Consider the following 26,666-nt stretch of genomic DNA (forward strand, 5'->3'; position numbering starts at 1 on the left):
TAATACTGTAGCCAGTCTGTGGCCACTGTAAAATACAGGCGGTCTTACTCTTTGAGCCTTTTTCTTCTTATTGTGTGTCTTTACTTGAAAGAATGTTTTCATAAATAATTAGGTGCTATATAACTAGGTAAGAGTAATATCCTATATAATAAAAGGCACCTCCAACGTTCTGATGCTGACTCCATGGCACTGTGGCAGTGTAGGTTTCGTAAGTATGTAACTCAGCGTTTCATTGGCTCTCACTGTCCCACAACGTCACAAGAACGAGGAACCAATCAACGGTCTGTAAAAAAAACGCCCAACCCGCCTGCCCGGTCCGTCATTGCCACCCAGCGATTCTCCTCTCTCCCCTGCCCCCCACCTCCAGGCACCCACCGAGTCTCCGTCGCTCCTTTGAAAGCCCTGCCCGTCTTTAGCCTTCCCTTCCAGTTCGTTCCCTCAGAGTCCTGCCCTCGCGGAAAGAGGAAATGATGTCAGAAGGCGGGACTCAGAGGGAACGAACTCGAAGGGAAGGCTACAGACGGGCAGGGCTTTCAAAGGAGTGACGGAGGCTCGGTGGGTGCCTGGAGGGGGGGGCAGGGGAGAGAGGAGAATCGCTGGGTGGCTACAGGGGGGCCAGGGGACAGAGGAGAATTGCTGGGTGCCTGGAAGGGGGGGCACGGGAGAGAGGAGAATCGCTGGGTGGCCAGAGAGGGGGGCAGGGGAGAGAGGAGAATCGCTGGGTGGCCTGATGGGGGGCAGGGGAGAGAAGAGAATCACTGGGTGGCTGGAGGGGGGGCAGGGGACAGAGGAGACAGTCTCTCTCTCTCTGCCACACACACACACTCGCACATTCACTCTCTCGCTCTCATACACAGTCACTGTCAAAACACTCTGTCAAACATACACACTCCGAGGAAAACCTTGCTAGCGCTCGTTTCATTTCTGTAAGAAACGGGCCTTTTTTACTAGTATAATATAATACGTTGTTGATGTGGATTGATTGAACTTCATCTCCTTTCTGTTTGGAGTAATGAGTACCATAATTTTATATCATTTTGTTAACGAGGATTCCAATTTTCCCTTTTAAGACAGGTACTGCGGAGGAGAACTTGGAGATTTCACTGGATATATAGAATCCCCAAACTATCCGGGAAACTACCCAGCAAACACTGAGTGTACGTGGAGCATCAACCCGCCTCCCAAGCGCCGTATTCTAATCGTAGTCCCAGAAATATTCCTACCAATAGAAGATGAATGTGGAGATCACCTGGTGATGCGAAAAAGCTGTAAGTCTGATTCTATCTGAAGACCCAAAGCATTCACAGATCCATCTTACACTATGAGAGATTGAAGGTTAAAGCAAGTGCATAGTTGTGGGCGGGCCTGGGTGGGCCATGGCCCCTTCAGTTTGGATTCAGGCCTCCTCCAGTCAGTGGCAGTGACCCAGCTCAATAACAGGAGAACTGGAACTGGTGTCAACATCTACATTGCCTAATTGCCACCCGTGTTAACCTCAGGCCACACCAAATACTCAGTTCTGGCTACACCACTGGGTTAAAGCAAGTGCTACAGTTAAAGGATTGTGTGGGATGTTCAGTTATATACGTTGCGGCAAAAATGTAATTGTGCTTAATGAGAACAGCTTGCTTAAGGTTGTTTTGCAGCTAAGACTCACTCTGAAGACAGGTTTGCAGACTCTGGAGAAGGCAGAATGCCTCTGATATGCCTGCAATTACCCTTTGATTCTGTAAAGGATGCCAAAAATTGTGCACGTAAATTTAGGCACAGTTCCAATTTTCATGTGCAGTTTAATTGAATAACAAGCCAATTAGTTCCAATAATTGGCTTTTTTAACAAGCAACTATTGGCACTAATTAGATTTAATTGGGACCAACATATGTAAAGCTAGGTGTGACATCCATGCCTAAAATTTACATACAGTCCAAAAAAGGTGAGGCAGAAATGGGAGGGTCATGGGCATCTTGGGGCAGAATGGGTTATGGTTTTGAATTACACATGTAATTACAGATTAGTGGTTCTCCATGCATAAATTTAGGCACAGGTATTTGCACTATGTTTTCGCTGGTGCAAATGGCCGTGCCTAAATTTACTACTACTACTACTTATCATTTCTATAGTGCTACTAGACATACGCAGCGCTGTACACTGGACATAAAGAGACAGTCCCTGCTCGACAGAGCTTACAATCTAATTAGGACAGACAAACAGTACAAATAAGAGATAAGAGAAATACTAAAGCGGGAATGATAAAACATGGGTACTGAACAAGTGAGTGAGGGTTAGGAGTTAAAAGCAGCATCAAAAAGGTGGGCTTTTAGCCTACATTTGAAGATGGCCAGAGATGGAACTTGACATACTGGTTCAGGAAGTCTATTCCAGGCATATGGTGCAGCAAGATAAAAGGGACAGAGTCTGGAGTTAGCAGTGGAGGAGAAGGGTACAGATAAGAGAGATTTACCCAGTGAACGGAGTTAGTGGTGGAGGAGTGTAGGGAGAGATAAGAGTGGAGAGGTACTGAGGAGCTGCAGAGTGAATGCACTTGTAAGTCAATAAGAGGAGTTTGGACTGTATGCGGAAATGGATAGGAAGCCAATATAGTGACAAGGAGAGGGCTAATATTAGCATAGCGACACTAGCAGAATATAAGTCATGCAGCAAAATTTTGAACCAATTGAAGAGGAGAGAGATGGCTAAGTGGGAGACCTTAGAGAAGCAAGTTGCAGTAGTCTAAGCGAGAGGTGATAAGAGTGTGGATAAGGGTTCTGGTAGTGTGCTCAGAAAGGAAAGGATGAATTTTGGTGATATTATATTATTATTTGTTGCTTTTGTATCCCACATTTTCCCACCCGTATAGAGAAAGAAACAACAGATTTTAGCATTCTGTTGAATATGTGCAGAGAAGGAGAGAGAGGAGTCGAAGATGACTCCAAGGTTATGAGCTGATGAGACAGGGAGGATGAGAGTGTTATCCACAGAGATAGAGAATGGGGGAAGAGGAGAGTGTGGTTTAGGGGGAAAGATAAGAAGCTCAGTCTTGGTCATGTTTAGTTTCAGATGGTGGTGAGACATCTAGGCAGCAATGTCAGACAGACAGGCTGATACTTTGGCCTAGATTCCTGCTGAGATTTCTGGTGTGGAGAGGTAGATCATCAGTGTAAAGGTGATACTGAAAACCATGGGACGAGATCAGAGTACAAAGGGAAGAAGTATAGATGGAGAAAAGAAGAGGTCCCAGGACAGATCCCTGAGGTACACCAACTGACAGTGGGATAGAAGTAGAGGAGGATCCACTAGAGTATACACTAAAGGTATGTTGGGAGAGATAAGAAGAAAACCAGGAAAGAACAGAGCCCTGAAATCCAAGTGAGGATAGCGTATCAAGGAGTAGGCTGTGATCAACAGTGTCAAAAGCAGCAGATCGATCGAGAAGGATGAGGATGAGGATAGAATAGAGACCCTTGGATCTGGCCCAGAACAGGTCATTGGGGACTTTAGCAAGCACTGTTTCAGTTGAATAAAGAGGGCGAAAGCCAGATTCAAGTGGATTAAGAACAACTTGAGATGAAAGAAAGTCAAGATAACGGTGGTGAACAGCACGTTCAAGTATCTTGGATAGGAAAGGGAGGAGGGAGATGGGGTAATAGTTGGAAGAACAGGTAGGGTCCAATGAAGGTTTTTTAAGAAGTGATGTGACTACTGCATGTTTGAAGGCATCAGGAACAGTCCCAGTGGAAAGTGAAAGATTGAGGATATGACAGATAAAAGGGATGACAGTAGGAGAGATAGTGCTAAGAAGATGGGTGGGAATAGGATCAGAGGAACAGGTAGTTAGTTTCGAGGAGGAAAGAAAATGTGCACTTTCCTCTTCAGTGATTTCAGAAAAGGAAGGAAAAGAGGCAGGGGTTGAAGGAGGGTTGAGAGAATGGACTAAGGGATGGAGAGGTGGAGGTGACTTGGTTGAGAATTCAAGTTTAATCTTGTGAACCTTATCATGAAAGTACTCAGCCAGAGTCTGGGGAGAAAGTGAAGGGGGGGTTGGAGGTGAAGGCACTTTGAGGAGAGAGTTCAGTGTGGCAAAGAGACGTCAAGGTTTTGAGCCAAGAGAATTTGTCAACTGGATGTAATAGTCCTGTTTGGCAGGTAAAAGAGCAGATTGGAAAGAGGTCAGCAAGAATTTGAAATGTATGAAGTCAGCATGGGCATGGGCAGTTGCAACTCTCTGCTTAAATGTGTGTTCTGTAAACCATGCCGAACTTTAGGTGCAGCTTATAGAATACTGCTTAAGCTTTTTTTTTCAGTGCAGAGTTTTCTAGGCGCCATTTATAGAATCTAGCCCTTAATGTCCTCTTTCTGTAGTGTGAGTTTCGCCATTAGATTCCATGTACCTTTAGTACAAGCCTGTGATTCCAAGGAAGCACACAGCAAAATTAGGTTGGAGGTGGCAGAATTTGCAATTCCCAAGTGGAGCATTAATGAAGGAATGGAGGAACCCACAGCAATGCTTTGGATATGTTGGGGATAGGGTAGATCCCTTGCAGGTTTTGATACAGTACATTGAGCCATATTAAAATGATCCAAATATGCTAAATATGAGCTCTTTAGTAAGAATGCACAAACCTTTTGAAATTAAAGTCTAAACAGGTGCATGAACAGACATTGTAAGTTTCCTCCAGATCTGCCTTGTAAATCTATCTTTTATTTTGTTTGAGGATCTATGGTAAATCAAAGTAGAGCCATTGATTCTAACAGTGCACTTTGGATTTTTCACAGATCCGATGTGAATTTTACCACAAGGCAGATCTATGTTCTATAAAAAGTTTGTTGGCCTGGTAGAGCGAACCTTCTTGCACCTTTATTGAATTGCTGGCTAATCATCTGGAAAGAGGTTTGTGTATTCCTACTTTTGAGCCCCAATAGGTCTCTTCTTGACCTTGAGGAGGAGAGGACAGCAAACTAGATATCTCTTAACTAGATAGGAGAAACCCTTCCTCCTGAAGTGGATTAGCTGGTAGCCCTTGCTGTGCTTCAATTTTCCAGTATTTGTCACCAGGAGCGTAGCCAGACACCCAAGTTTGGGTGGGCCTGGACCCAAGGTGGGTGGGCAGCACTCCGCCTTGTCCTACAAGTGATTTGGTTTCTCCCTCTCTCGCCTGCATGCCATATGGTCTTTCAAACACCCTTGGCTATGCCACTGTTTGTCACTAACCAGGACTGAAGAAAAAGGGCTACAACTCATAACTATGAGTGTTTATCACCCATGAGGAATATAGAAATAGGAAAGTCAAGTAATGGTGCACAGAACCTAAGTGGGCCTAACAAGAACTGAAAAAATAGGAGGGTCAGTATTCAGCCAGCAGCAGTGAGTGTTATTTAGCCACTGTGAAAGAAACAGTGGGGGTCTTTTTCAAAGCCATGCTAGCATTTTTTAGCTCGTAGTAAAATCAGCTGGTGGTAAATGCTGAGACGCCCATTAAATTCCTATGGGCATCTCAGTGTTTACTGCCAGCTGATTTTTGCTGCAATCTAAAAAACACTAGCATGGCTTTGTAAAAGGCCCCCAGTGTGTTTTAAGCCTGTAAAATGTATTGGATATTTTCCTGTCTTAAGTATGTCCTGAAGTGTACAGTGGTGGAAATAAGTATTTGATCCCTTGCTGATTTTGTAAGTTTGCCCACTGACAAGACATGAGCAGCCCATAATTGAAGGGTAGGTTATTGGTAACAGTGAGAGACAGCACATCACAAATTAAATCCGGAAAATCACATTGTGGAAAGTATATGAATTTATTTGCATTCTGCAGAGGGAAATAAGTATTGATCCCCCACCAACAGTAAGAGATCTGGCCCCTACAGACCAGGTAGATGCTCCAAATCAACTCGTTACCTGCATGACAGACAGCTGTCGGCAATGGTCACCTGTATGAAAGACACCTGTCCACAGACTCAGTGAATCAGTCAGACTCTAACCTCTACAAAATGGCCAAGAGCAAGGAGCTGTCTAAGGATGTCAGGGACAAGATCATACACCTGCACAAGGCTGGAATGGGCTACAAAACCATCAGTAAGACGCTGGGCGAGAAGGAGACAACTGTTGGTGCCATTTTGTAGAAAATGGAAGAAGTACAAAATGACTGTCAATCGACAAAGATCTGGGGCTCCACGCAAAATCTCACCTCGTGGGGTATCCTTGATCATGAGGAAGGTTAGAAATCAGCCTACAACTACAAGAGGGGAACTTGTCAATGATCTCAAGGCAGCTGGGACCACTGTCACCACGAAAACCATTGGTAACACATTACGACATAACGGATTGCAATCCTGCAGTGCCCGCAAGGTCCCCCTGCTCCGGAAGGCACATGTGACGGCCCGTCTGAAGTTTGCCAGTGAACACCTGGATGATGCCGAGAGTGATTGGGAGAAGGTGCTGTGGTCAGATGAGACAAAAATTGAGCTCTTTGGCATGAACTCAACTCGCCGTGTTTGGAGGAAGAGAAATGCTGCCTATGACCCAAAGAACACCGTCCCCACTGTCAAGCATGGAGGTGGAAATGTTATGTTTTGGGGGTGTTTCTCTGCTAAGGGCACAGGACTACTTCACCGCATCAATGGGAGAATGGATGGGGCCATGTACCGTACAATTCTGAGTGACAACCTCCTTCCCTCCGCCAGGGCCTTAAAAATGGGTCGTGGCTGGGTCTTCCAGCACGACAATGACCCAAAACATACAGCCAAGGCAACAAAGGAGTGGCTCAGGAAGAAGCACATTAGGGTCATGGAGTGGCCTAGCCAGTCACCAGACCTTAATCCCATTGAAAACTTATGGAGGGAGCTGAAGCTGCGAGTTGCCAAGCGACAGCCCAGAACTCTTAATGATTTAGAGATGATCTGCAAAGAGGAGTGGACCAAAATTCCTCCTGACATGTGTGCAAACCTCATCATCAACTACAGAAGACGTCTGACCGCTGTGCTTGCCAACAAGGGTTTTGCCACCAAGTATTAGGTCTTGTTTGCCAGAGGGATTAAATACTTATTTCCCTCTGCAGAATGCAAATAAATTCATATACTTTCCACAATGTGATTTTCCGGATTTAATTTGTGATGTGCTATCTCTCACTGTTACCAATAACCTACCCTTCAATTATGGGCTGCTCATGTCTTTGTCAGTGGGCAAACTTACAAAATCAGCAAGGGATCAAATACTTATTTCCACCACTGTATTTCTCCTATTTGGCCAGCAGGTGGTGATTTTCTGCTGTAAAGCTATTACAGAGAAATTAATGTTCTTTCTTTAGTTTTAGCACACAGATAGGAAGTAAGAAGCAGTATACTTTTGAATTTTGTTATCTGGGCTCTAATTAGCCCAGGAGCTCATTTCCTTTAGAGTGTACTGGTTTTGCCTCCAGTCTTAGCTAGGGAGAAAAGTGAGACCGATCTCTTTGCAGAGGCTCGCTGAACAGTTATATGTCCTGATCTTCCCAGGTACTTTTTAGGAAGTAAACAAATGCTTAGTTAGTGTTATAATTGATCCATATTTCAGTTACCTGTTATTGTTTGCTGATGGCACATTTTTTGTCCACTGTGCAAGTTTTGACAGTATCTAGGTTTATGCGATGCCCAGATTTGCATTCCCAAATTTATGCACATGGATGATGTGCACGCAAGTTGATTCAGTAACAAGCCCTTAACTATCAGCTATTGGATGCTAACAATCAGTTATTGAAGTTATAGGCACTTGTGGATGCATCTGGCTGTGCGATGTTCTATAAGGCACGGTGCCTAACTCTACTAGCGTGTAACTCAAAAGGGGGTGTGGTCATGGGTGTGTCAGAGGTGTTCCGAAAAATTATGTGTTTAGTTATAGAATACTGCCTCACCAAACCTAACTTGGGAGCCAGCATTTACACCAGGTTTCAGGAGGTGTAAGTCTGGTGTCTACAGTTAGGCACAGGAATTGGCGCTACCTACTATTTTATAAATAGAGTGTGTAAGTGTTAGTATTTCAGACATTTACCCATATATGCAGATGCCTAGATTATAGAATTGTCCTTCATGTAACAAGCCGTTTTTTAAAATGGTTGAATTAGCACAAGGCATGAACCCTTGATACTCTCCATTTGTGCATCGTTCATACACTGGAATATCTTTGTTCAGTTAATTTCATTTTACTGTTGTTCAACACTTCAGTCTGTCTTTAATATAAACGATAAACGATAATAGGAAATATGATTATATATATATATATATATATATATATATATATATATATATATATATATATATATATATATATATATAATAGTAATAGTAATTTGGGATTTGGAACCCATACCATGAAGTCTTACAAAGAACCTAGTACTGCTTAACCTGGAAGGACTATCACCTTACCAGCTACAAAAATTAGGCTTGATTGGAATGGCATATATTCTATAATGATATTTCTGTAATTCTTAGGTCCTTGGGTAGGATTTTAATTTGAGGAGGACACAACCAGTTAAAAGACTGTGATGGCTTTTCAAGTTCTGACGATAAATAAACATGAGATAGATAGATAGATAGATAGATAGATACCTCATGCTTGGATCACAAATGGCTGAGCAACATTCAACTTGCAAACTCTCCAGGAGTTTCACTGGAAAATTTGAATATTAAGAGGGGAACAGGATAATAGGTGGATACAATTATTCAGAGAGGGGACATAAGGGAGGGAGGAAGCTGGGAGAAAAGGACATAGAAATAAATAGCAAGGGACTAGGACTAAAATCACCAAAAACATAGCAAGAATCATACATTGCATCTTTCCTGTACACATAACCCTTTCTGTACCTCCATTTTAAGGTTGTATTGCTTTGTCCTTACACAGTACCTTTGGTATATTAAAGTGTGATGTGCTTCAGTGAACTGGGTACAGGTTCACAATATGTATTTAAAGCCATTTGCGACCATCAGTATCCATGAACAAGTTCCATCCCATTGAATAAATGTTGAATTCCATTTGGCAGCTTCCTCTAACTCGGTCACAACGTATGAGACCTGCCAGACTTATGAGCGTCCCATCGCTTTCACCTCCCGGTCTAAAAAGTTGTGGATCCAGTTCAAGTCTAATGAAGGGAACAGTGCAAAAGGATTCCAAGTCCCATACGTGACGTATGATGGTAAGTGTGTGCCTCTACTTACTCAGCAGCCAAAACAAAGTCTTCTTGCTAACCAAGCTGTATTTCTTTTGATGATGTTAACTGTATTACCAGAAAAGTCTTGTTACAGGCATTTAGGGCTGGATTCAGTAAATGGTGTTCAAAATTCAGTGCCAGAAAAAATTGGTACTGTGTGATTCTGTAAAGGGCGCACTGATTTTCCATGCCTAACTTTATGCCTATTGAAACCTGATGTAAATGCTGACGCCCAAGTGAGGTGCAGTGAGGCCGTATTCTATAATTCCACACACAACTTTCCGGAACGCCCCTGAGACGCCCATGGCCACGCCCACTTTTGAGTTATATGCTAGTAAGCTTAGGTGCTATGCATTATAGAATAGCACACAGCCAGATGTGCACACCTATATTAATGAGTACCAATTTATTTATTTATTAGCATTTATTTACCACCTTTTTGAAGGCATTCACTCAATGCAGTGTACAATAAGAATAAACATGAATAATAGACAATTACAACAGTAAAAATATTCAAATAACAATGCAAAATATGGCACAGTATACTACTTACAATGTTAACACAATACATAATAGAACATTTTAATTGTCATTGTAGGGTATAAGTTAAGATGGAACATATAGTCTCGAGTTATGTGCAGCAGGTCCCGTTTTATTCCTATGGGCCCTGCTGCAGATAACTCGAGCTAATCTTTAGTAACAGACCCCCATAGATAGGTAAGAGAGTAAGAGGAGTTAGAAAGTAAGGTGTCTAATTTAAAGAAAGTTGCACATGAGGTCAGAGAGATGTGCGCATAAATCCAAATTGTTGCCAATTAACACCAATAATTGATTGTTAGTGCCCAATTATTTGTGAAAATTGGCTCATTCAATTAAATTGCACGTGTAAATTGGGATGTGGGACCCATACCGCTCTTTTGCATTGAGTGTCAAATGTATGATTATCTCCCGGTTGGTGAGAGGTCATATGTGTGTGTTCGATGCAAAGAGCTCCTAGCTCTCAGAGAACGTCCCTTCTCTTGAAGCTAGAGTAGCAGACTTGGAGGAGCTGAGGGAGACAGGTACATAGAGGAGGCCTACAGGGCCATTGTAGAGAAGTCCCACTTCCAATCTGGCAGCCCCTGTGCTACCTTGGAGGAGGGAGGTCTTTTAAAAGGAGATCATTACCCTGGTGCAGTTGGAAGTAATCCTGTAGACATAACCAGCACACCAGGGGAAGCAATATCCTCTCGCACCCAGGATGTGTCTCCAGGAGCTACTGCCCAGGAAGGAAAAGTTAGGTTGGCTGTTGTAGTTGGTGATTCGATTATTAGGCATGTAGATGGCTGGGTGGCTGGTGGACATGAGGATCACTGGTGCGAAGGTGGTGGACCTCATTCATCACCTACATAGGATTTTAGATAGTGCTGGGGAGAAGCCTGCTATCTTGGTACGTGTGGGTACAAATGACATAGGAAAATGTGGGAGAGAGGTTCTGGAAGCCAAATTTAGGCTCTTAGGTAGAAAGCTCAAATCCAGAACCTCTAGGGTAGCATTTTCCAAAGTGCTACCCATTCCACGCACAGGGCCCAAGAGACAGGCAGAGTTCCGGAGTCTCCATGCATGGATGCAGGAAAAAAAAAATTAAATGATCCCGGGTTCTAATCTAATTCATGTTTAATATGGGATAAAATGCCATAAATATGTAAATAAATATAAACTTTTAACGTTCAGTACCTGATTCTCAAAGTGGACATATTCCAAACACTATAATGAAAATAAAATTATTTCTTTCTACCTTTGTTGTCTGGTGACTTTGTTTCTCTGATCATGCTGGTCCAGTATCTGATTCTGCTGCTCTCTATCTGTTCCCTTGACTCCGTTTCCAGGGCTTCCTTTCCATTTATTTCTTTTCTTTCCTCCTTTCTTCTTCATTTCTGGTCCTCCGCAGACTTGACTGTCCAGTGGATCTAGCTTCTTCCTATTTTCTCCATCCATGTGCAGTTTCTCTCCTCAATTCCTTTTCCCTCATCTAATCTCCTTCCTCTATGTTCCCTCCATGTCCAGCATTTCTTCTCTCTCCCTTCCCTCCCCTCCATCCATGTACAGAATTTCTCTTGCTCTCCCCTCCATCCATGTCCTGAAACTCTCCTCTCTCCCCTGCCCCCTCTCCCCATCTATGCCCAGCAAGTCTCTCCACTGCCCCCCTCTACCCATCCATGCCCAGCAAGTCTCTCCCCTGCCCCCCTCTCCCCATCCATGCCCAGCAAGTCTCTCCCCTGCCCCCTCTCCCCATCCATGCCCAGAAAAGTCTCTCCCCTGCCCCCTCTCCCCATCCATGCCCAGCAAGTCTCTCCCCTGCCCTCTCTCCCCATCCATGCCCAGCAAGTCTTTCCCCTGTCCCCCTCTCCCCATCCATGCCCAGCAAATCTCTCCCCTGCCCCCCTCTCCCCATCCATACCCAGTGATTCTCCTCCCTCCCATGCCCTTCCCTCACGCTCCCAAACATGTCCAACGAACAATGTCCTTCGCCCCCACCCTCCCCTCCCGCTCCCTTCTGTCTTTTTTAATTACCTCCGTCGAAGCGCGCGCTATTTAAAGCCCTGCTGCATGCTGGCCGTCTCTCCAGGCTTCCCCTGCTTGCTTCGGTGATGTTCACGCCCTTAGATAGTGCTGGACAGACTTGTACGGTCTGTGCCAGAGCCGGTGGTTGGGAGGCAGGGCTGGTGGTGGGGAGGTGAGGATAGTGCTGGGCAGACTTATACGGTCTGTGCCTTTGCCAGAGCCAGTGGTTGGGAGGTGGGGCTGGTGGTTGGGAGGCGGGGATAGTGCGGGGCAGACTTATACGGTCTGTGCCCTGAAGAGCACAGGTACAAATCAAAGTAGGGTATACACAAAAAGCAGCAAATATGAGTTATCTTGTTGGGCAGACTGGATGGACCGTGCAGGTCTTTTTCTGCCGTCATCTACTATGTTACTATGTTAGTCAGAATGACATCAGAAGGCGGGACTAAGGGCGCGAACATCACCGAAGCAAGCAGGGGAAGCCTGGAGAGACGGCCAGCACGCAGCAGGGCTTTAAATCACGTGCGCTTTGACGGAGGTAATTAAAAAAGACAGATGGGAGCGGGAGGGGAGGGTGGGGGCGAAGGACATCGTTGGACATGTTTCAGAGCTGCAGGGGCGGTAAGCATGGCCTGTGATGGTGCCCTCCTGCCATGCTTACCTCCCCTAATGGAGCCGGCTCGCCCCCAACAACAACCGGCTCGCAAGAGCTGTCAAAATTTAACAAGCGGCTCTTGCGAGCCGGACAGAGCCGGCTCCAGCACACCACTGGTCAGGGGATAAAATTACCATTAGAATCCTCATAAAAATGAAATAACAATACAAGCATAACATAATAACCAATTGCTTAAAGTATATAGACAAATTGTAGCGTGGTGGAACCATCTCAAAAGTGTGCACACACTTGCTTCTTGTGAGAATTGTGATTAGATGTATATGAATTCTTGATGTTGCACAGAAAATGAAGTATATAACAACAAACATAGATAGTAACTTTTGTGGTAGTGTTCCAAAAATAATAATACAGTACAGTCTCAATGTAAACAGGACTGACCCGTTGTCGGATAAGTGAAAAGTCAGATAATATGGAAAACAGTGACGAAACCCCTCAAACAATGCATAAACAAAGGCTTCCCGATTTTCAAGAATTGTTTACTAACAACACCATAGCACATTCTGCAGCATGATTGGAGTGCTAAAACATAATTACTGTATATGAGCTTGCTCTATATTCTAAAACAAAGATTTTTAATAGAAATAAATGCAATGATGTCACTGGTGGGGGGGTCTGTCAGATATGCCGGATGGTTAGATTAGCAAAGGTCAGATTGTACTGTATAAAGCACTACAGCAACTTACATACCAAACCTTTGATAGTTTGCTTGTCCGACATTGCTGCTTGGATGTCTCAATGCCATCTGAAGCTTAACATGACCAAAACTGAACTTCTCATTTTTCCCCCTAAGCCCACCTCCCCTCTTCCCCCTTTCTCTATCTCGGTTAGTGGCTCTCACATCCTCCCTGTCTCCTCGGCTCGTAACCTTAGAGTCAACTTTGATTCTTCTCTCTCCTTCTCTGCACATATTCAACAGATCGCCAAAACCTGTCATTTCTTTACCTACAACATTAGCAAAATCCGCCCCTTCCTTTCTGATTATGCTACCAAAACCCTTATTCACACCCTTGTCACCTCTCGTTTGGACTATTGCAATTTACTTCTCACTGGTCTTCCGCTCAGCCATCTCTCTCCTCTCCAATCTGTCCAAAATTCTGCGGCACGACTTATTTTCCGCCAGAATTGTTATACCCACACTAGCCCACTCCTCAAGTCACTTCACTGGCTCCCTGTCCGCTTCCGCATACAGTTTAAACTTCTCAATACTGACCTTTAAGTGTATCCACTCTGCAGCCCCCCATTACCTCTCCGCTCTCATCTCTCCCTACATTCCTTCCTATGAACTCCGCTCACTGGACAGATCTCTCTTGTCATCCCCCTTCTCCCCTACTGCTAACTCCAGACTTTGTTCCTTTTCTCTCGCGGCACCTTATGCCTGGAATCGACTTCCTGAACCTATACGTCTAGCTCCATCTCTACCTGTTTTCAAATCCATGCTGAAAATTCACCTTTTCACTGCTGCTTTTGGCTCCTAGCCCTCATTTGCCCTCCCTTGTTTCTTCCTTCCTTCTCACCCAGTACTTCCCTCATCCGTAACTGTCTTGTCTGTCTGTGTTATTTAGATTGTAAGCTCTATTGAGCAGGGACTGTCTCTTTGTGTCAGGTGTTCAGTGCTGCGTGCTTCTGGTAGCGCTATGCAAATGCTAATAATAATAATAGTTTGTCCCAAGATTGGTATGTAACATAGAGCATATGGAATCCTTGGGTTGGAGCCAAAAGGTTGTGGGTTGAAATCATGGGAACCACAACCCCCAAATCATTAGTGTAAGGTTCTATTTTAACATTTCCATGGGGCCTTCGTGCTCACCAGTGTATGCTGCTCTCTTCTGTCAAGACATCATTTGTAAGTGTGCAAAGGAGTATGTTGTAGGCCATGAGTACATTTGTATTTATTGTATTGCCTGCTCTGTCTAAAATTGGCAACCTCTAGACCAATGTGTGCAAAGCTACCTCATGCATGTTCATTGTGACAATCATAAAACCCCAATTGGCTAGGTGTGCCTTCATGATAGGGCTGGGAAACAGTGCTCTAGCCACACAAAGGAGATCTACGTCGAATTGCAATGGAGAAACAATTTTTATGGGGATATCTTGTTAAAATTCCCCTACGGCATTCATACAGCAAAGCAAATTATCAAAGAGGCAATTTTATTGTGCTTTCAAAGGCTATGTGAAGGCCCAGCTGTGATTTGCACAGGCAGAAGCCTTTGTCTCTTTATTCAAAGAAAGACAGACTCCTGGAAAGAGCAGGAAAAGAAAAGCTGAGGTAGATTTTGAAAATTGTACTCCAACCACTTCACTTGATTTCCTCAGACACAAAGGCAGAATAAAAATGTCAACAAGAAAATCAATCAGATCTTCATTGTTTAGTGAGGTCGATTCTGCTTTTACTTTCCTCATTCCATCTGCTTGTCTCTTGCTCTTCTCTTCTTACTCCTGGGGGAATTCTGCAGAAAAAGTAGGAAAATTCTGTGGACCATAGTTTCAAATTCTGCATACTTAATGACTACTTTTTATGCAGACTTTCACCATCCTAAGACATGGATCCTCTCTGCTCCAGGCCAAAAGCTCCCTCTCTTTCCTTAGGCTTGACTCTTCCCAGGGATCTTATTCTCCAGGTTACACTCTCTCACCCCCACACTCTTCTCCCCCTGCTCTCTCTGTCCTTCCACAATGTAGCTTGAACCCTCTTCTTATGCTTGCTCTCCCACCCTCCCCCCACCCAGTAAGTGACAACTTTTCCAGTACCCTCTGCAGTGTGGACAACTCCCAGCTCTCCCTCTGTCCTCTGTTTCCATCTCCACATGCCCCCTCAGCTTTCTTTCTCTGTTTCCTTGTTCCTACTTCAGCTCTCTCTATGCACAGTTTTATCCCCCAGCCTTCCCAGCCAGACCACAGGTGCTGTTTGCCTTCCCCAACTCCCTTGACCTCTCTCTGATTGCTCCTTCTTAAGTCCTGTCTTTCTCTCTACTCCCAGCTCTTTCTTTCTGTCCCCAGACTTGATCTCTGTTTCCCCCACCACCACCACCACCACCACCATCAGAGTATATATCCCCAACTTGCAGTTTGCCGCCAGGGTGTGCACACAACTCCCAACTTGCTGTCTGCTTTCGCCCAACACAAAAAGAATATGTAGTCTACTCCTCTCATTCCCCCAACAGAAGCAGTTAGCCCCTTCCTCTTCTCATCCCCACCACATAGCAGCAGTCACCACCACATGGCAGGAATCTGCTCCTTGGACCACTCCCCTAATCCCACAGCAGCAGCCTGCTCCTTGTTCCTCTCTCCCAATTCACAGCAACAGTTTGCTCCTTGCTTCCCCCCAACACACACACACACACAACAGCAGTCTGCTCTCCACATCTTGCTCTTCTCTTTCCCCTCTACATCTATCAGGAAGCAAGAGAAGAACTGCTGCACATCAGACCAGGTGCTACTGGCCAGAGTCAGAATTCAGATTTGCACCATGCAGAGCTCACACTTGAGATCAGTGTTCTGATTCCAGGCGGCAGAGAGGATGACGCAGTCCAATGTGCAACTGTTCTCCTTCTCCTGCCCTGTACTTCTAATGGGGTGGGAAGGGGGGGAAGGTCCCAATCAATGTGAGCTGCTGCTGCTGCTGCCGCCGCTGGCTGTGTATAATTCTCCTGTGTATAATATCTCTTGCCCAGCCCCCACACATTTCTACAGCCCCCTCTGCCAACAGAGAGGAGCAGAGGTGTAAGATTTGACACTGACACTGATACTACCTCTTTTGAATTTGGATTTTAGATTTGATTACTCCCCTTTTCCAAATCTGAGCTCATAACAACTTCTTCCAGAGGCTGCTTTGAAGGTAATCCATGTCAGCACAAAATCTTTCAGTAGAAGCCCATTCTCAAGACACTGCTTTCCCCCCTCCCATGAAGAACTTCCTGTCGGGAGAAAGGAAGGAGGTTGCAGGATTTCAGGGAGGGCCACTCTGAAAGGTCCTGCATTGGTACTACTAAGCATTCTCTATTTTCATTTTAGTCATACAGAGCTGATGCAGAAGGCCAGTTGGTTTCTAGCCAGAATATTGCCTCTTCGATGATTAAACTGCTGAATAAAAGAGGAAACTAACCTATCTTGTATTCCACAGAGGATTACCAAGAACTGATAGAAGACATCGTTCGAGATGGTAGATTATATGCATCTGAAAATCACCAGGAAATACTGAAGGTATGTATCACTTGTTACACATTTCTGTAAAAGGCTCCTTGTAGGAGTCTATCCTGTAAAGGAATGTAGGCACCTAGTTTCCTTTATGGAATACTAGTAAAAAAAGGCCCCAGGGCCGTGCCTAGGGTCTCTGGCGCCCCCCTGCAGCCTATCAGTTGGCACCCCACCTGCAGACTATCAGTTGGTGGCGGCGGCGGCGCCCCCCCCCCCCCCCCCCCCCCCCCGTGAAAATGATCGCTCACCACTTGCCACACTGACAGGAATTGTCAGTAATATTCTTAGAAAGAAATTGCTATACATTGCAAAATAAGATAGCAGATGTAAATTCTCAAAGTGGACATATTCCAAACACTAAAATGAAAATAAAATGATTTTTTTTCTACCTTTGTTGTCTGGTGACTTTCTTTTTCTGATCATGCTGGCCCAGTATTTGATTCTGCTGCTATCTGTCCTTTTAACTCCGTTTCCAGGGCTTCCTTTCCATTTATTTCTTTCCTTTCCTCCTTTCTTCTTCATTTCTGGTCCTCAGCTTCTGCCTATTTTCTTCATCCATGTGCAGTTTTTCTGCTCTCTTCCTTTTCCCTCATTTCATCTCCTTCATCTCTCTTCCCTCCCCTCTATGTCCAGCAATTTCTCCTCTCTCCCTGAGCCCTGCCCTCCCAATCCATGCCCATCCATGCTTCCCTGTCCCCTGCCCCCTCCATTCATCCCTATCCAGCAATTCCCCTCTCTCCCTGAGCCCTGCCCTGCAATCCATATCCATCCATGCCCATCTGTCCCCTCCATTCATCCCTATCCAGCAATTCCCCTCTCCCTGCCCTCCCAATCCATGCCCATCCATGCTCCTCTGTCCCCTGCCCCCTCCATTCATCCCTTTCCAGCAATTCCCCTCTCTCCCTGAGCCCTGACTTGCAATCCATATCCATCCATGCCCATCTGTCCCCTCCATTCATCCCTATCCAGCAATTCCCCTCTCCCTGCCCTCCCAATCCATACCCATCCATGCTCCTCTGTCCCCTGCCCCCTCCATTCATCCCTTTCCAGCAATTCCCCTCTCTCCCTGAGCCCTGCCTTGCAATCCATATCCATCCATGCCCATCTGTCCCCTCCATTCATCCCTATCCAGCAATTCCCCTCTCCCTGCCCTCCCAATCCATACCCATCCATGCTCCTCTGTCCCCTGCCCCCTCCATTTATCCATTTCCAGCAATTCCCCTCTCTCCCTGAGCCCTGCCCTGCAATCCATATCCATCCATGCCCATCTGTCCCCTCCATTCATCCCTATCCAGCAATTCCCCTCTCCCTGCCCTCCCAATCCATACCCATCCATGCTCCTCTGTCCCCTGCCCCCTCCATTCATCCCTTTCCAGCAATTCCCCTCTCTCCCTGAGCCCTGCCTTGCAATCCATATCCATCCATGCCCATCTGTCCCCTCCATTCATCCCTATCCAGCAATTCCCCTCTCCCTGCCCTCCCAATCCATGCCCATCCATGCTCCTCTGTCCCCTGCCCCCTCCATTCATCCATTTCCAGCAATTCCACGTCTGACGTCAGACGCACGGAGTTAAACTTTCTAAGAAGATGATTGAACAACCTACGGGAAGGGAAGGGAAGGTAGCACAACAACGGCGGCGGCAGTTTTCGGCGTTCCGGCGGGGGGGGGGGGATCGACAGGTTCGCGGGAGGGGGTGGGTTTGAGGGGGCCGTAGCACGGGGGGGGGGGATTGCCTGCCTAAGGCCCGTTTCCTTGCCTACAGAAACGGGCCTTTCAGGGCCGTGCTGACGTCAGACGCACGGAGTTAAACTTTCTAAGAAGATGATTGAACAACCTATGGGAAGGGAAGGGAAGGTAGCACAACAACGGCGGCGGCAGTTTTTGGCGTTCTGGCGGGGGGGGGGATCGACAGGTTCGCGGGAGGGGGTGGGTTTCGAGGGGGCCGTAGCGCGGGGGGGGGGGGGTGACAGCTGATTCCGAGGCAGTAGGAGGAGTAAGGAAACATGCTGCGCGTGTTTCCCTACTCCTCCCCTTGCCTTGCAATCAGCTGTGTTGACGTCAGTGACGTCCTGCGTGTCTGCCTCGCAGACCACTTGCAGCCAGGGACCCACGGTCCCAAGCATGGAACGTTGGAGGTGAGAATTATTATATAGGACTAGCAAAAGTACTTAAATATGCCTTTAAGAGTTAGGTGTGAACGCTTAGGCCCTAAATGCTGCACATTTGTGCGTAACATACAATATTCTATAATTACGCACATATCCTCCAATTCTATATATGGCGCCTTAAGTTGTGTTTGCAAATTTGGCCACATGGCCAAATTGTGTGCACAACTTATCTGATTAACAAGCCAATCAGTGCCGATAATTTGTACTTAACAACCAATTAGCAGCACTAATTGGCTTTAATTAGAATTTATACACACAACTTTCTAGGCGTATTCTACAATGTGGTGCACATAAATTCTAATGTGTGCTGTCAAAAAGGGTACATGGCCATGGGTGTGGAATGAGCAGTTTGTGGGCAACCTTCGAAAGCTAATCAAGAAATGTATTAAGTTATGTCCAATAAAAAAGGTATCATCTTATTTTCTTTTCCATGTTTTATTTTGTTTGATTTCTATTGATAACCTTAAGAGTGGACTAACACGGCTACCACACTCCTCTACTGGGCATTAAAACTATGCACACTATTATGAAATAACACCTGATTTGTGCCTAACTTAGGTGCAGGTATGTAGGCCTGGTTTTAGGTGGCCTAAATGGATGCACCTAAATTTTAGTTGCAAGAATGGTGTGTAGGCATATTCTATAAACTATGCCTAAGTTGAGGCATAGTTTATAGAATTATGCTAACCATGTGGATTTCGGCGCCGATTTTTAAGGCTCCATTTATAGAATTTGTCCCATAACCTATTTTCTTATAATTATAATTACAGATTACTCAATAATTACTGGCTACAAACTTGGTATATGACATTCATGCAAATACAATCTAAAATGGAAGTTGTTGTTCAAACTACTAAGTCCCAATTTTTAACAAAGATATCTAAAGGAGGAAAAAGACTTCAGAAGCTCAGATAAATTGTCTTTGTAATTCTAATATCAGACATGCAGCTGAGCAATTTCCTCACTAGTCTGAAAAAACATCCTTACATTGTATATCTTTGTATGAAATGTTTTAGACTGTTTATACATTATCAGTGCAAATATTGGATTCGTTCAACAGAGCGCTTTCTGTTTCACCAAAACTTTTGAAGTCTAGTTCCTCCTTTAAATATCTTTGTTAAAAATTGGGACTTAGTAGTTTGAACAACAAATTGTATAATTACATGCATGAGTCCTGCCCAGCTCTGCCCATGTGTACACCCCCTTGCAAATACGCTCTATGTACTCTAAGCAGAATTGCTTACAGAATAACGCTTAGGTGGAATTTTGGCAGGTATGCAGATACTCACACATATATGCACCTAAATGCCATTATTGTAAATATTTACTAGAGTAAACTGTAGTGCCTGTGTTATAGACTTACCCCCTTAAGTTCATTGAACTTTAATTTGTACATCTAAAAATGTAAACTAGTTATCTATGATTTTGTCTTTTTGGCAATTGATGACAGTTTGTTATGCCAACCTTTGAATTAGGACTGCATTTCGATATAAATTTTAATCGTGAATAATTACGTGATTAAAGATATGTTATTTATTTGTTGTTTTTCCCACTGCAGCTCCTTGTGACTCTGGGCAAGTCACTTAAACCTCTTATGCCCAGAGTCACAAGGAGCTACAGTAGGAAAAACAACAAATAAATAATATACCCTTAATTGTGCAATTAATCATTTGCAAATTTTAATCGCAATGCAGCCCTAAAAAAAATTAAAGAATAAAAAATAATGAAAAAATAAGAAGTACAAATTGAAAAATTACAAATTACAGAATCTAAAACAGCATGCAGAATAGCTATAAATAGCCTTACAGTTTTCACAGCCTACTTCAGAAATGCAAGCCTTCTTTTAATGTTTAACATGGCATAAACTCCACAACGATTTGTGTCTAGTGGAGGATATTTGATGCTATTTCTAGAAATATATAAATTTTGATAATATTGCTCAAAGTTTCTGTGTTAATTATGTATTACCTTTGGTCGTTCTATGTTTCTATTATTTATTTAGTTATTATTTTATTTACTTAGAACATAAGAGTAGCCATACTGGGTCATACCAATGGTCTATCTAGCCTAGTATCCTGTTTTCCAAACAGTGGCCAAGCCAGGTCACAAGCACCTGGGAGAAACCCAATTAGCAGCAACATTCCATGCCACCAATCCTGGGGCAAGCAGTGGCTTCCCCATGTCTGTCTCAATAGCAGACTATGGACTTTTCTTCCAGGAGTTTGTCCAAACCTTTTTTAAACCCAGATACGCTAACCGCTTTGTACTTTTGAAACGAGTAAAAAATCATAAATACATAAGTATTGCCATACTGGGAAAGACCAAAGGTCCATCAAGCTCAGCATCCTGTTTCCAACAGTGACCAATCCAGGTCACAAATACCTGGCAAGATCCCAAAAAAGTACAAAACATTCTATACTGCTAATCCCAGAAATAGAGAATTCTCCCCAAGTCCATTTAATAATGGTCTATGGATTTTAGGAAGCCGTCCAAACCTTTTTTAAACTCCGCTAAGCTAACTGCCTTTACCACATTCTCTGGCAACGAATTCCATAGTTTAATTTTTCGTTGAGTGAAGAAACGTTTTCTCCGATTCGTTTTAAATTTACTACATTGTAGCTTCATTGCATGCCCCCTAGTCCTAGTATTTTTGGAAAGCGTAAACAGACGCTTCACATCTACCCGTTCAACTCCACTCATTATTTTATAGACCTCTATCATATCTCCCCTCAGCCTCCTTTTCTCCAAGCTGAAAAGCTCTAGCCGCTTTAGCCTTTCCTCATAGGGAAGTCGTCCCATCCCCTTTATCATTTTCATCGCCCTTCTCTGTACCTTTTCTAATTCCACTATATCTTTCTTGAGATGTGGCAACCAGAATTGAACACAATATTCAAGGTGCGGTCGCACCATGAAGCGATACAAAGGCATTATATCATCCTACTTTTTGTTTTCCATTCCTTTCCTAATAATACCTAACATTCTATTTGCTTTCTTAGCTGCAGCAGCACACTGAGCAGAAGGTTTCAACGTATCATCAATGACGACACCTAGATCCCTTTCTTGGTCTGTGACTCCTAATGCGGAACCTTGCATTACGTAGCTATAATTCGGGTTCCTCTTTCCCACATGCATCACTTTGCACTTGCTCACATTAAAAGTCATCTGCCATTTAGACGCCCAGTCTCCCAGTCTCATAAGGTCCTCTTGTAATTTTTCACAATCCTCCCGCGATTTAACGACTTTGAATAACTTTGTGTCATCAGCAAATTTAATTACCTCACTAGTTACTCCCATCTCTAGGTCATTTATAAATATGTTAAAAAGCAGCGGTCCCAGCACAGACCCCTGGGAAACCCCACTAACTACCCTTCTCCATTGAGAATACTGACCATTTAACCCTACTCATTGTTTTCTATCTTTTAACCAGTTTTTAATCCACAATAGAACACTACCTTCTAACCCATGACTCTCCAATTTCCTCTAGAGTCTTTCATGAGGTACTTTGTCAAACGCCTTCTGAAAATCCAGATACACAATATCAACCGGCTCACCTTTATCCACATGTTTGTTCACCCCTTCAAAGAAATGTAGTAGATTGGTGAGGCAAGATTTCCCTTCACTAATTTCATGTTGACTTTGTCTCATTAATCCATCCTTTTGAATATGCTCTGTAATTTTGTTCTTTATCATAGTCTCTACCATTTTGCCCGGCACCAACGTCAGACTCACCAGTCTATAATTTCCCGGATCTCCTCTGGAAACAAATCAGCGTTATATTGGCCACCCTCCAATCTTCCGGTACCACGCTCGTTCTTAAGGATAAATTACATATTACTAACAATAGCTCTGCAAGTTCGTTTTTCAGTTCTATCAGTACTCTGGGATGAATACCATCTGGTCCAGGAGATTTGCTACTCTTCAGGTTGTAGAACTGCCCCATTACATCCTCCAGGTTTACAGAGAATTAATTCAGTTTCTCCGACTCGTCAGCTTCGAATGCCATTTCTGGCACCGGTATCCCACCCAAATCTTCCTCGGTGAAGACTGAAGCAAAGAATTCATTTAATCTCTCCGCTACGGCTTTGTCTTCCCTGATCGCCCCTTTTACTCCTCAGTCATATAGCGGTCCAACCGATTCTTTTGCCGGCTTCCTGCTTTTAATATACCTAAAAAAAAATTTACTATGTGTTTTGGCCTCCAACGCAATCTTATTTTTGAAGTCCCTCTTAGCCATCCTTAGCAGCGCTTTGCATTTGACTTGACATTCTTTACTCTGTTTCTTATTATTTTCAGTCGGTTCCTTCTTCCATTTTCTGAAGGATTTTCTTTTAGCTCTAATAGCTTCCTTCACCTCACTTTTTAACCTTGCCGGCTGTCGTTTGGTCTTCCGTCCTCCTTTTTTAATATGCGGAATATATTTGGCCTGGGCTTCCAGGATAGTGTTTTTGAACAACATCCACGCCTGATGTAAATTTTTGATCCTCGCAGCCGCTTCTCTTTTTTTTCACCGTTCTTCTCATTTTATCATAGTCTCCTTTTTTAAAGTTAAACATTAATGTATTGATTTCCTATGTATACTTATTCAAGGCTAATATCAAATCCGATAATATTATGATCACTGTTATCAAGCGGCCCCAGCACCATTACCTCCTGCACCAGATCATGCATTCCACTAAGGACTAGGTCTAGAATTTTTCCTTATCTTGTCGGCTCCTGTACCAGCTGCTCCATAAAGCAATGCTTGATTTCATAAAGGAATTTTACCTCCCTAGCGTGCCCCAATGTTACATTTACCCAGTCAATATCAGAGTAATTGAAATCACCCATTATTATTGTGTTGCCCAGTTTGTTTGCATCTCTAATTTCCTTTAACATTTCTGCATCCGTCTGTTCATCCTGGCCGGGCGGACGGTAGTACACTCCTATCACTATCCTTTTCCCCTTTACACATGGAATTTCAATCCACAGCGATTCCAAGAAGTGTTTTGTTTTCTGCAGAATTTTCAATCTATTTTATTCAAGGCTACCCCTCCACCACTTCGATCCACCCTATCACTGCGATATAATTTGTACTCCGGTATGACAGTGTCCCACTGGTTATCCTTCTTCCATCAGGTCTCAGAGATGCCTATTATATCTAATTTTTCACTTAGTGCAATATATTCTAATTCTCCCATCTTATTTCTTAGGCTCCTGGCATTCGCATATAGACATTTCAAACTATGTTGTTCCTATTTACATCATGCTCAGTACTTGACAGTATTCATTTGCAACCTTTTGTCTGATTTTTATTTTTATTTAAGGACAGCTGCCTGCTTATTTTCGAAGGAGAATGCCGGCCATCTTCCGACACGAATCAGGAGATGGCGGTCCTTCTCCTAATGTCGGCCAAATCGGTATACTTGAAAGCTGATTTTGGCCGGCTTCAACTGCTTTCCGTCGCAGGACCAGCCAAAGTTCAAAGGGGCGTGTCAGCAGTGTACCGAAGGCAGGATGGGGGCGTGGTTAACAGATGGCCGGCCTCGGCCGATAAAGGAAAAAAGAAAGCCGGTCCTGACGAGCATTTGGGCGTCTTTACTTGGTCCTTTTTTGTTCACGACCAAGCCTCGAAAGGTGCCCTGACCAGATGACCACTGGAGGGAATCGGGGATCACCTCCCCTTACTTTCCCAGTGGTCACCAACCCCCTCCCACCCCAAAAATAAAATTTAAATACATTTTTTGCCAGCCTCTATGCCAGCCTCAAATGTCATACCCAGCTCCATCACAGCACTATGCAGGTCCCTGGAGCAGTTTTTAGTGGGTGCAGTGCACTTCAGGCAGGCGGACCCAGGCCCACCCACCCCCACCTGTTACACTTGTGGTGGTAAATGTGAGCTCTCCAAACCCCCCCCTCCAAACCCACTGTACCCACATGTAGGTGCCCCCCCTTCACCCCTTAGGGCTATGGTAGTGTTGTACAGTTGTGGGTAGTGGGTTTTGGGGGGGGTGGGGGGCTCAGCACCCAAGGTAAGGAAGCTATGCACCTGGGATCAATTTATGAAGTCTACTGCAATGCCCCCTAGGGTGCCCGGTTGGTGTCCTGGCATGTGAAGGGTACCAGTGCATTACAAATGCTGGCTCCTCCCACGACCAAATGGCTTGGATTTGGCCGGGTTTGAGATGGCCGCCATTAGTTTCCATTATCGGCAAAAACCAATGGCGGCCATCTCTAACACCGGCCGTCTCTAAGGCCGGCCCAAATGTTGAGATTTGGCCGGCCCCGACCGTATTACTGAAATGAAAGATGGCCGTCCATCTTGTTTTGATAATACAGTCGGGTACGCCACTTAACAGGGCCGGCGTTAGAGATGGCAGCCCTTATAGATGGCCGGCCCCGTTCGATTATGCCCCTCCACATCTACTATGATCTCTTTTGCAACCTCACTATCAGGATACCCTATCTTCCCCGTTTTTTTTTATTTATTTATTTGTTTATTATTATTTCAATAAATCACAAGTAAATTGCTTGACAGAAAAAAAGCAGCTAAAGAATACTAATTTACAAAAAATTCCTCACAAATAAAATTAAGAAAAAAACATCTCCTTTTTAGATGCTTTAAAGTCCACAAATGGTGAGTCCAAGTTATCAATAACTGGAGATATAAGGAAAAGAAATTCAACATTTCAAATATACTAGAACCAAAAACAAGATATCAGCATTACAGGCTTGGTATATATTCACTTATAGAGCTCTCTTAGATGTTAAGAAGGAACATAATTGGGAAGGGTCAAAATACACATATTTGACATTCTGATAATTAACCAAACATTTACATGGATATTTTAAATAAAACGTTGCTCCTAATTGGAGCGTCTCCTGTTTCAACTGCAAGAACTTTTGCCTACGCTTCTGCGTGTCCCTCGACAAGTCAGGAAATATCCGAGTTTGTAGTCCTCTAAAGGTTTTCTCTTTCTTTAGGAAAAATTTCTTTAATATCCATGACTTGTCTGAGGTCAACGCAACCGTGGCAAGTAAAGTTGAAGCAGTGGGTTGTTCACTATCTGAGCTTTCTATCAATGCAGAGACATCTATTGCCTGATTATTTAAATGTTGTTCATCTTTTTTACCCGGGATATAAAAAACCTGGGAGATGGGGGAAATTGATCTTCACTAATTTCAAGAACTTCTTTAAAATAATTTCTTAGCATTTCCCTCGGAGAAACCAGAGGTTGCAAGGGAAAATTTATAAACCGCAAATTATTATTTTTAAGACAATTTTCAAGAAACTCCGATTTTCTCCTTAGGTTTACCAAGTCTTTAACAGTTATTGTTTGCACAGTTTGTATCTGTTGTATTTCTTTTTCAAAGTTTTCAGTTTGTGAAGCCACAGAATTAAGTTTAATTTCTACTTCCTTCAGTTTCCCATCCAATAAGGCAATTTCTTCTGACATCTTTTTCGTCTGAGGGCATAAAGCCTTACCAAGTTCCACAATTAGATGCCAAAGATTGTCTAAAGTTACTTCGGTAGGTTTTTTAAAAGGAAATATCTCTTCTGTCTCAATGTGTATCAGACTTACATTCCCCGTTGTTCCTACCGTCTTCTCAGTAGATCTTCTTTCTATGGGAGCAGCTAAGGTGGGGGTTAACAAACCTCCCAAACCTTCCGACGAGGATAGAATTGCCTCCCGTTCCCCTCCGCTACCTGACTCTCCAGTCTTCGCAGTCGAGTACGGCTTCATCGGAGAGCTGCTTCCACTTGGTTGAGGAGGCGGGTCTCTGCCGTCCGGGCTCAAAGAAACTTCCAGCCCTGCGTTCACTCCACTTTCTCCAGCTAGTGGGTGAGCAAACGGGCCGCCCGTCAACGGCAAAACCATGCCTGCGGCTCTCTGCAAGAAGGGCTCAATCGAGCCTAGAGAAGGTAAATTCCTCGGC

The 26,666-nt window shown here is 44.1% G+C and overlaps 1 protein-coding gene across 1 annotated transcript in view; it reads left to right on the forward strand.

Annotated features, from left to right (window-relative positions):
• Nucleotides 1–26,666, forward strand: part of SCUBE2 (signal peptide, CUB domain and EGF like domain containing 2) — a 283,319-nt gene that overhangs the window by 250,396 nt on the left and 6,257 nt on the right. The window contains exons 20-22 of the mRNA XM_030201013.1: nucleotides 1,071–1,268; nucleotides 9,002–9,154; nucleotides 16,510–16,589. Of these exons, the coding sequence (XP_030056873.1) occupies nucleotides 1,071–1,268; nucleotides 9,002–9,154; nucleotides 16,510–16,589 (431 nt within the window). The remainder of the gene's footprint in view (nucleotides 1–1,070; nucleotides 1,269–9,001; nucleotides 9,155–16,509; nucleotides 16,590–26,666) is intronic.

The sequence above is a fragment of the Microcaecilia unicolor genome, chromosome 4, assembly GCF_901765095.1.
Source record: "Microcaecilia unicolor chromosome 4, aMicUni1.1, whole genome shotgun sequence".
Taxonomy (NCBI): Eukaryota; Metazoa; Chordata; class Amphibia; order Gymnophiona; family Siphonopidae; genus Microcaecilia; species Microcaecilia unicolor.